The sequence below is a fragment of the Megalobrama amblycephala genome, linkage group LG4, assembly GCF_018812025.1.
Source record: "Megalobrama amblycephala isolate DHTTF-2021 linkage group LG4, ASM1881202v1, whole genome shotgun sequence".
Taxonomy (NCBI): Eukaryota; Metazoa; Chordata; class Actinopteri; order Cypriniformes; family Xenocyprididae; genus Megalobrama; species Megalobrama amblycephala.
Genome location: NC_063047.1, coordinates 11,689,736 through 11,700,812, shown reverse-complemented (window position 1 = coordinate 11,700,812; position 11,077 = coordinate 11,689,736). Strand labels below are relative to the sequence as shown.

General features: G+C 37.5%; 2 protein-coding genes across 2 annotated transcripts; both read right to left on the bottom strand.

Moving 5' to 3' along the window:
* Positions 1-400: 400 nt before the first annotated feature.
* Positions 401-1,936, bottom strand: wu:fa19b12 (uncharacterized protein LOC560551 homolog). Its single transcript, XM_048187536.1, has 2 exons — positions 1,393-1,936; positions 401-1,148 (listed from the first exon to the last, which is right to left on the bottom strand). The coding sequence occupies exons 1-2, from the start codon at positions 1,768-1,770 to the stop codon at positions 990-992; spliced, it is 537 nt and encodes a 178-aa protein (XP_048043493.1). The 5' UTR covers positions 1,771-1,936; the 3' UTR covers positions 401-989.
* Positions 1,937-2,076: 140 nt separating this feature from the next.
* carnmt1 (carnosine N-methyltransferase 1) lies at positions 2,077-5,813 on the bottom strand. The gene is made up of 8 exons (XM_048187535.1): positions 5,567-5,813; positions 4,777-4,972; positions 4,492-4,658; positions 3,716-3,856; positions 3,207-3,385; positions 2,947-3,060; positions 2,736-2,839; positions 2,077-2,653 (listed from the first exon to the last, which is right to left on the bottom strand). The coding sequence occupies exons 1-8, from the start codon at positions 5,755-5,757 to the stop codon at positions 2,477-2,479; spliced, it is 1,269 nt and encodes a 422-aa protein (XP_048043492.1). The 5' UTR covers positions 5,758-5,813; the 3' UTR covers positions 2,077-2,476.
* Between the last annotated feature and the right edge of the window lie 5,264 nt (positions 5,814-11,077).

Below are 11,077 nucleotides of genomic sequence, written 5' to 3'. Positions count from 1 at the left end.
TCATGTACATCCAATTTACAGATATTCCCAGAGGACCACCTAAATGGGACAAAGTATCAAAACTTGGCTTACCATTGTAGCACTTTACGTGCATGCTTATTTTAGCTTAGCAGATGAGCAGGGTTATCTCTGCACGCTGATCAATGGCGATGCAATCCCCTGATAAAGCTGGCATGCTCTCAGCCCTTATTCCCTCCTAGAGCAAAGGTCTAGAGCACCTGACACAACAGGGTGGAAACAGGTATGTCTCACTTCCTTTGGATGAAGAATGAGGAAAGAGATTACACCACTTAATGTACAGTAGTTAAACTGTAAAGGTAAATATAATGTACTTCACTATGTCAAAAAGAAGAATCATGAAATCAGACAGGCACCAAAGTCAATGTAAGGCAAGCCAGTATCATGTATTAAAAAAAGACATTTTATTGCTGTTGGGCAACTTCAAAAACACTGCAATTACAGGTCACTGGAACATACAAAGCACTTGTTCCTTCTACCAAGTTCAGAAGCACCACATACTGTTGTCAAAAATATAATGTTGTTCAGAGGAAAGGAACACAGCCCCAAATTTTATAAAAACAACATTAACTAAAGAATAAAATTGACTAATACCTACTGAACACCATAAACAGTGCAAAAAATCAGGCTCAGTCCAAGCAAAAGACTTGTGTTACCTTCAAAAGTCAATTGCTTTTACAACTACTGACAGAAAACAACAACAAAACATACATGATCAGTCCAATATGCAGCATTATGTGTTCACACTTTTGAAAACATGACCTTTGTAGAAGAGGAATGAGATCACATGACCATGATGTGTTCCCATCAGAACGAAAGCTTCTGCTGGAGCCTTCAAACTATACAAAGCACAAGACTTTATTCATACATTCATCTAGTGCAGATCAGGGGAATCATCTCATCGTGTCCAGTCAGGTAATTTGGCAACACCTATACAACAACGAGCCAGTCACTGTGCGCTGGCAATCTCCTCAGGTTTCCATCGCCTCCAAATCTTTGGCAAAAGAGGCTGTGTAAGACCCAGTTGAGGGTTCAGATTCCAAGAGAGAGATATCCAACTCAGGAAGTGGAACCCGCCAGAACTGGAAGGAATTGAATGGAGAGAGGTCCTCCTCGTCTGTGTGCATCACCTAGTGGGATATAATCAAAGCTGAAAACCCAAAGCATCCACTACAGCAAGCACATGTACCAACAAAAATAATGTTTAATAGAATATGCTAAAAGTACCTGAAAGTTTCATAGTCAAAGAAAGAGTGACCATAGTGATGTACTGCCACCATATGTTCATTTGCCATCATTACACAGCATTCTACGGGACACCACACAGCAACACTTTGCTCTCAGGTGCATGCACTTGTATGTTTAAAATTTTACCTTGTCTACTGCAGTAAGGTTATTTTCTTCTTCTGGCTGTTTATTTGACTCCATTTGACGCGCGCAAGATGAGCGTCGCGTGACAGGTCTACCAGCATCCTCGAATGTTCTAGACTTGCATGTGTTCTTATCTGCCAGCACTGAATCAACCCTGTTTGCAGCCACTTTTCTCGGTAGGTTGTCGGTATCCAGTGGGTCTTCGAGATACTTCGGTCTTTTCCTGCAGTGCTGTCCAACGAATGACAATAACGAGGATGGCTTAGCGCTTTGGACCACATTCACACCTACGACAGGTTTTTCAATGTTGGAGAGAGAACGAAAACTTCTTTTAATGGGGATTTCGGGAGGCAAAATGTTCTCTGCTCTCCGCTTGGTCATGTGTGCGACCTAAGTTTTCGAATTCAAAAAGAGTAAAACTTAGCCTATACAAAAGAGCGGCAAGACTTTTTTTTAGTACGCAGAGGCATTCACGACAGTTGTGTCGTAAATAAAGTTGAAACGCATGTTTGAATACAGCGCCCTCTGTGGCAGAGAGGTCGAACAACAATAACAACGTTTATTATGTGTGGTGAACAATAAACAGTCTTAAAGTCTTACAACATTCATGTGTATGCAACAATATTCCAATTTTTCTTGAACGTAAAACAGTTTTATTACAATATGTACAAGATCATGAAAATCTGATAAGTTTAAAACAACTTTATTTTAGTGCTGCCAACTATTACAATTTTGATGGCCAGCAAGTTTCCTCAGAGGGGCTGGAGTAACGGCACAAGATCCAGAGTAGACTCTGCAAATATGATTTTAAACATGGAAACTGTGATAATGTAAACAACTGCAAGAAAAACACTGAAACGTATGTGCAGAGTGACAAGCGCCATTAGTAAGATGTAAAGTAGCACCCGGAACCTGAGGAATATGACTGAAAAGCAATGCACCAAAACATGACATATTTTTGGTGAATATCTGAAATAATTCAGTATATAATAAAGCTCCAGTCTTATTGTACTACAATGAATTTGCTATAATGCTGACATTCATGATTAAAATCATCAGTTTATTGTTTCATCCAGCCTTCTAAATGTCATGTCGAGTTTCTTGTCTGTAAAGTATCCTCAATCTGGTCATCTTTAGGTGTCTGATCTCCATTGATCAACTGTTCTGCAGGTTTTCGTACGATAAAAAAGACACAGTCGTAAAGGTACTTGAGCATGGAGCGATCGTTCTCTGTGTATGTGCTGGGAACAGACTCTCTCTCAAACTGTGGAGAAAAATACAGTAAGACAGTTTATAACAGTACTATTATTAATAGTAATTTAAACAGATGATAATTAACCATTTACCTCCAGGACAAATCCATATTTTAAAAGGACAGCCTTTATGTCCTCATAGCTCAGCTCAATGGACAATTCATTAGCCATATTCTCATAGTGGTAAAGTAGTGGACCTTTGATACAAAAAAAAAAAAAACTTTCAACCACAGCTGTTTTCAGCCTTTCATATGTAGATAACATCTGACTGTGAATAATTAAGATTATACAGAATATGACTAACCCAAATTTATCCAGACACCACCAGGTTTTAGAATAGTCCAGATGGTTTCAATGTAATCAAGAACATTGTGGGCAGTGTCAATGAAGAAACAAGTAGCAACACAATCCCACATTTCTGTATGGGAGATAAAACTTCAAATGTTCAAGGTTCTTATCTGTCCCTGTTCCCACTTAAGAGCAATATATAAATTTGTTGATGTTTATAAAAAGCAAAAATCCCCCCCCCCCCCCCCCCCCCCAAAAAAAAAAAAAAAAACTCACCCGGGTCACTGTATACTTCCTGGAAGTCTCCAGCAACCATAGAGAAGTCTGAGTCTGCTGGAAGACTCTGTGGATTGACATCAGGAAAGGACACAGGTCTTGTTTGATCTGAGGACATTTTGTTATTACTGAACTGGTGAATCCAGGGATACAGAGTCAGAGCATTCTCCTCATCACACCTAAGAGACAAAATATCAGTTAGTTTTCTCTTTACTACAGATGTCATGATTGATTCAAATTTGCTGTCAGTGTCATGTGCACTGTCCTAGAAGTCAAAGAAGTTCAACCAGGAATACAAGTATTCTATACTATAAAGTATAGTATACTTTACCTTATCCTCTAAATTACACAACGTCACTAATAATAAATAGAGGCCGTTCCCCAAATTTAGAGGATATTATTTCAACATGTTTTTGAGACCAAGAGAGAAACATAATAAATATAAATATTGCATGTATATTTTATGTGAATGGTATTACTTAAATTTTGAAGATGTTAATGTGTTGTACCTATTCAAAACAAAATTAGAGGAGAAGAGCATGAAGAAACTCCACTCGTTGCCTTGGCACGAATAGCCCAGACGAGCGATTTCCCATGCAAGTCGGCCTAGACCGGACCCGGGCACTAACACTCTGACCTGGGACAGATCACTGTAGAGAGAAATTTATAAATCAATATAAATTGAGCCCTTTTGATAAAACAGATATATATTAATTAACTTAATATATAAATTAATTTAGCAGAAATCCCCCCCCCCCAAAAAAAAAAGTTTGGGTCAATATTTTTATTCAGCAAGGGTGCATTAAATTGATCACAAAAGATATCTATATCCAATAAATGCTGTTGTTTTGAAATTTCTATTCATCAAAGAAAATACATCAGACGGTTTTCACAAAAATTATAAGCAGCACAACTGTTTTTAACACTGATAATAGTAAGAAATATTTCTTGAGCACCAAATCAGCATATTAGAATGATTTCTGAAGGATCACGTAACACTGAAGACTGGAGTAATACATTTTACATTTTAAAATATATTCAAATAGAAAACTGTTATTTTAAATTGTAATAATATTTCACAATATTACTGTTTTACTGTATTTTTGGTCAAATAAATGCAGCCCTGGTGAGCATAAGTTCTTTCAAAAACATTCAAAAAATCTTACTGACCCCAAACTTTTGAACAGTAGTGTATATATACAGTACATACTGCACATGCACCTTAAACTTAGACAGTAGACCATATACTTGCTTCAGAATGACATGTTCATCAAAGTATATTTACCACTGTTCAGGAGGAAATAGTCTCTTGATTTCATCTATAATAGGTTTATAGCAGCTGTCCCTTTCAGCCTTTCCTGCTTCACTCCAGTCACGGACAAACTGCTTAATGGTTGACTTCAGCTTGTCCATGTCAAAAGTTGAGGATGGCCGTACTTTCCTTGGCTCACCCTTTGAAAAGCAAGAAAACAATTAGATTAAATTATTTACTAATACACTTCTGTCATCACAACAACCAAATTAAAAAATACAACATTATTAATTGTAAGACCTACTGATTGCAACCTACATCCTGTCCATATTCCATGTTCTCAAACATATCGAGGCAGTTGTTCACTATGGCCTGCAGCACCTCTTGGTTTCGGTCGACACAGTAGCGGATCTTGCTCAGATTGGGCAAGAAATTTGTCAAAAGTTGCTGGTGGTGATCTGGAAGGCATCGGAACTGCCGCTCGGCTCGATTCACTCGTTCGTGAACGTGAATTCTGAACACAGTGGGAGACGCAATATATATGGACAGAGGAAAAAGTAAATTAAAGGTAATTTATATATATATATATATATATATATATATATATATATATATATATAAATTAAAGGTAATTTATATATATGTAAAGTTTATATAAGTAAATTAAAGGTTTTATATTTATATATATATATATATATATATATATATATATATATATATATATATATATATATATATAAATAAAAGGTATATATATAAATAAAAGGTATATATATATATATATATATATATATATATATATATATATATATATATATATTAAAGGTTATATTTATCCATGTATATACATATATATATATATATATATATATAGAAAGAGAGAGAGAGAGTAAGAATTTTATTTAAAAAAAATAAAAATCTGGACTTTAATTGAAGGCGCCACAGGCGTTATTTTACATTTCAAATCAAAATTTATTAGAAGTGGAGATCAAAAACAGAATTCTATACGGATATTTTCATGCTCTCGCATGTTCAAAATTAAAGCGCAAAACAGTGGCTCATCTTGTGTTGGTGTGTTGAGCAGATGAGATGCTCCAGCAATGTTTACCTGTAGTATTTAAACGCGTTTATGACATTCCAGAAATGCTGTCTCTCTAACTGCGCCTCTTCCTCTGGTGAACATTTAATTCTGTCCCGATAGTTGTAAAATACCTCTGGTTTGGAAGCTGCTACTGTTTCATCCTTGCCGTCAGCCATTGCCGTACACTGTAGGCGTAAGTAATCGACGATCGACAACATAACTGAATACAGGAAGAGTAATGGAAGCCTGCACAGTCGATTTTGGTTCACTGATTGATTCGCTAGTTTGTTGTGTGTGTGGTGTCAACTACAGTCATGCTGCCTTCACGTGTTCTCGGAATTATCATAGGTAAAAAATGCTCTCCCATTTCGAAACTTGAATGCGTTGAGCTGGTAATCACGAATTCAGAAGTGGGGAATTTCCGAAAGCACGTGAGGCTAGCATTGTGAAAAGCAACTTTGTTTATAAAACGAGGCTGAATCCAGCTTCTTATTCGCAGCTTCTTATTGACGCTATCCGGTCCACCTTAAAAGACGCGACGCTTCCGCGTTTGTAGCTTCTTATTCACGCTCAGTTTAGGGACAGTGCGGTTTTTCTGTTTTCTGCTTTTTGTGTCTATTTTCAGGATTAAAGGAAAATAAACTATTATGAAATGCAAATAGCACTGATATATCAGCGAAAATATGCTGCAAAAATGTAAAGGCACTTAAAATATAATTATAGTATTCTTTGTTTATTGAACGTGTCATCAGCTCAACTTGAAGGACCGTGTGGTTTTTCTCTTGTTCACGCTTTTTATGCTATATTGTCTATTTTTAGAAAAAAAGAATAAACTATTCTGAAATGTAAATAACACCGAAATATCTGTGAAAATTACTGTACAATTACAAAGGTAGCCTATATAAAAACAATTACATCATTCTTTTTGCACGTCATCATTTGAATGCATTAATGAATCAATTGAATAAAAAATTTATTCATGCAAATATTACAGATTTCAATATCACAAGGTAACTAGAGACTATCAGCTCCAGCTCCAGCTTGGATCCAGCCTTTTATGAAGACTTCAGATGAAGGACTCCAGAACATCAAACATGGATGATTATACAAAATGATCATGTTATCATTGCTTTGCATGCACACTACTTTTTCTTAAAAGAAGTAATATCTTAATATCTTAATAAAAGAAGTAATATCTTAATATCTTTTACGTTCTGATATCATCTCATAAAACAAGACTATTGTGTAATTAAATTACCTTTCAGGGTGCGTTAAAACTTGCACTGGGGCATTATTCCCAATGTACTTGAATGTCAACATGCACATTTTCAGACATTTTTACTGTAGCGTTTTAAAGTTATGGACCCATGAATTTGACAAATGTGACAATACATTTACAGGAGAAATTGCACTTTTGGCCCAATTGGAGGCGCTATATCTCAGCTGTCTTTATGGGTGCGTTAAAAGTTGCTCTGGGGCCTTATTCCAAGTGCACTTGACTGTCACCATGCACATTTTCAGACATTTTTACTGTAGCATTTTAAAGTTATGGACCCATGAATTTGACAAATGTGACAATACATTTACAGGAGAAATTGCACTTTTGGCCCAATTGGAGGCACTATATCTCAGCTGCCTTTATGGGTGCGTTCAAAGTTGCTCTGGGGACTTATTCCAAGTGCACTTGACTGTCACCATGCACATTTTCAGACATTTTTACTGTAGCATTTTAAAGTTATGGACCCATGAATTTGACAAATGTGACAATACAGTAACAGGACAAATTGCACTTTTGGCCCAATTGGAGGCACTATATCTCAGCTGTCTTTATGGGTGCGTTAAAAGTTGCTCTGGGGCCTTATTCCAAGTACACTTGACTGTCTCCATGCACATTTTCAGACATTTTTACTGTAGCATTTTAAAGTTATGGACCCATGAATTTGACAAATGTGACAATACATTTACAGGAGAAATTGCACTTTTGGCCCAATTGGAGGCACTATATCTCAGCTGCCTTTAAGGGTGCGTTCAAAGTTGCACTGGGGCCTTATTACAAGTACACTTGACTGTGTCCATGCACATTTTCAGACATTTTTACTGTAGCATTTTAAAGTTATGGACCCATGAATTTGACAAATGTGACAAAAGTTTCATGAGAAATTGCACTTTTGGCCCAATTGGAGGCGCTATATCTCAGCTGTCTTTATGGGTGCGTTAAAAGTTGCACTGGGGCCTTATTCCAAGTACACTTGACTGTGTCCATGCACATTTTCAGACATTTTTACTGTAGCATTTTAAAGTTATGGACCCATGAATTTGACAAATGTGACAAAAGTTTCATGAGAAATTGCACTTTTGGCCCAATTGGAGGCGCTATATCTCAGCTGTCTTTATGGGTGCGTTAAAAGTTGCTCTGGGGCCTTATTCCAAGTACACTTGACTGTCACCATGCACATTTTCAGACATTTTTACTGTAGCATTTTAAAGTTATGGACCCATGAATTTGACAAATGTGACAACACATTTACAGGAGAAATTGCACTTTTGGCCCAATTGGAGGCGCTATATCTCAGCTGTCTTTATGGGTGCGTTAAAAGTTGCTCTGGGGCCTTATTACAAGTACACTTGACTGTGTCCATGCACATTCTCAGACATTTTTACTGTAGCATTTTAAAGTTATGGACCCATGAATTTGACAAATGTGACAAAAGTTTCATGAGAAATTGCACTTTTGGCCCAATTGGAGGCGCTATATCTCAGCTGTCTTTATGGGTGCGTTAAAAGTTGCTCTGGGGCCTTATTCCAAGTGCACTTGACTGTCACCATGCACATTTTCAGACATTTTTACTGTAGCATTTTAAAGTTATGGACCCATGAATTTGACAAATGTGACAATACATTTACAGGAGAAATTGCACTTTTGGCCCAATTGGAGGCACTATATCTCAGCTGCCTTTATGGGTGCGTTCAAAGTTGCTCTGGGGACTTATTCCAAGTGCACTTGACTGTCACCATGCACATTTTCAGACATTTTTACTGTAGCATTTTAAAGTTATGGACCCATGAATTTGACAAATGTGACAATACAGTAACAGGACAAATTGCACTTTTGGCCCAATTGGAGGCACTATATCTCAGCTGTCTTTATGGGTGCGTTAAAAGTTGCTCTGGGGCCTTATTCCAAGTACACTTGACTGTCTCCATGCACATTTTCAGACATTTTTACTGTAGCATTTTAAAGTTATGGACCCATGAATTTGACAAATGTGACAATACATTTACAGGAGAAATTGCACTTTTGGCCCAATTGGAGGCACTATATCTCAGCTGCCTTTAAGGGTGCTTTCAAAGTTGCACTGGGGCCTTATTACAAGTACACTTGACTGTGTCCATGCACATTTTCAGACATTTTTACTGTAGCATTTTAAAGTTATGGACCCATGAATTTGACAAATGTGACAAAAGTTTCATGAGAAATTGCACTTTTGGCCCAATTGGAGGCGCTATATCTCAGCTGTCTTTATGGGTGCGTTAAAGTTGCACTGGGGCCTTATTCCAAGTACACTTGACTGTGTCCATGCACATTTTCAGACATTTTTACTGTAGCATTTTAAAGTTATGGACCCATGAATTTGACAAATGTGACAAAAGTTTCATGAGAAATTGCACTTTTGGCCCAATTGGAGGCGCTATATCTCAGCTGTCTTTATGGGTGCGTTAAAAGTTGCTCTGGGGCCTTATTCCAAGTGCACTTGACTGTCACCATGCACATTTTCAGACATTTTTACTGTAGCATTTTAAAGTTATGGACCCATGAATTTGACAAATGTGACAATACAGTAACAGGACAAATTGCACTTTTGGCCCAGTTGGAGGCGCTATATCTCAGCTGCCTTTAAGGGTGCGTTCAAAGTTGCACTGGAGCCTTATTCCAAGTACACTTGACTGTGTCCATGCACATTTTCAGACATTTTTACTGTAGCATTTTAAAGTTATGGACCCATGAATTTGACAAATGTGACAAAAGTTTCATGAGAAATTGCACTTTTGGCCCAATTGGAGGCGCTATATCTCAGCTGTCTTTATGGGTGCGTTAAAAGTTGCTCTGGGGCCTTATTCCAAGTGCACTTGACTGTCACCATGCACATTTTCAGACATTTTTACTGTAGCATTTTAAAGTTATGGACCCATGAATTTGACAAATGTGACAATACAGTAACAGGACAAATTGCACTTTTGGCCCAGTTGGAGGCGCTATATCTCAGCTGCCTTTAAGGGTGCGTTCAAAGTTGCACTGGAGCCTTATTCCAAGTACACTTGACTGTGTCCATGCACATTTTCAGACAATTTTACTGTAGCATTTTAAAGTTATGGACCCATGAATTTGACAAATGTGACAAAAGTTTCATGAGAAATTGCACTTTTGGCCCAATTGGAGGCGCTATATCTCAGCTGTCTTTATGGGTGCGTTAAAAGTTGCTCTGGGGCCTTATTCCAAGTGCACTTGACTGTGACCATGCACATTTTCAGACATTTTTACTGTAGCATTTTAAAGTTATGGACCCATGAATTTGACAAATGTGACAAAAGTTTCATGAGAAATTGCACTTTTGGCCCAATTGGAGGCCCTATATCTCAGCTGCCTTTAAGGGTGCGTTCAAAGTTGCACTGGGGCCTTATTCCAAGTACACTTGACTGTCTCCATGCACATTTTCAGACATTTTTACTGTAGCATTTTAAAGTTATGGACCCATGAATTTGACAAATGTGACAATACAGTAACAGGACAAATTGCACTTTTGGCCCAGTTGGAGGCCCTATATCTCAGCTGTCTTTATGGGTGCGTTAAAATGTGCTCTGGGGCCTTATTCCAAGTACACTTGACCGTCACCATGCACATTTTCAGACATTTTTACTGTAGCATTTTAAAGTTATGGACCCATGAATTTGACAAATGTGACAATACAGTAACAGGACAAATTGCACTTTTGGCCCAATTGGAGGCACTATATCTCAGCTGTCTTTATGGGTGCGTTAAAAGTTGCTCTGGGGCCTTATTCCAAGTACACTTGACTGTCTCCATGCACATTTTCAGACATTTTTACTGTAGCATTTTAAAGTTATGGACCCATGAATTTGACAAATGTGACAATACATTTACAGGAGAAATTGCACTTTTGGCCCAATTGGAGGCACTATATCTCAGCTGCCTTTAAGGGTGCGTTCAAAGTTGCACTGGGGCCTTATTCCAAGTACACTTGACTGTGTCCATGCACATTTTCAGACATTTTTACTGTAGCATTTTAAAGTTATGGACCCATGAATTTGACAAATGTGACAAAAGTTTCATGAGAAATTGCACTTTTGGCCCAATTGGAGGCGCTATATCTCAGCTGTCTTTATGGGTGCGTTAGAAGTTGCACTGGGGCCTTATTCCAAGTACACTTGACTGTGTCCATGCACATTTTCAGACATTTTTACTGTAGCATTTTAAAGTTATGGACCCATGAATTTGACAAATGTGACAATACAGTAACA

Excerpts from the sequence above, each read along its gene's own strand:
- wu:fa19b12 (XM_048187536.1), bottom strand. The coding sequence starts at position 1,770 with ATGACCAAGCGGAGAGCAGAGAACATTTTGCCTCCCGAAATCCCCATT. Across the intron at positions 1,149-1,392 it reads ACCTTACTGCAGTAGACAAG|GTGATGCACACAGACGAGGA; the intron begins GTAAAATTTTAA and ends ATATCCCACTAG.
- carnmt1 (XM_048187535.1), bottom strand. The coding sequence starts at position 5,757 with ATGTTGTCGATCGTCGATTACTTACGCCTACAGTGTACGGCAATGGCT. Across the intron at positions 3,857-4,491 it reads CTATTTCCTCCTGAACAGTG|TGATCTGTCCCAGGTCAGAG; the intron begins GTAAATATACTT and ends TTCTCTCTACAG. Across the intron at positions 2,654-2,735 it reads AATATGGATTTGTCCTGGAG|TTTGAGAGAGAGTCTGTTCC; the intron begins GTAAATGGTTAA and ends TTTTCTCCACAG.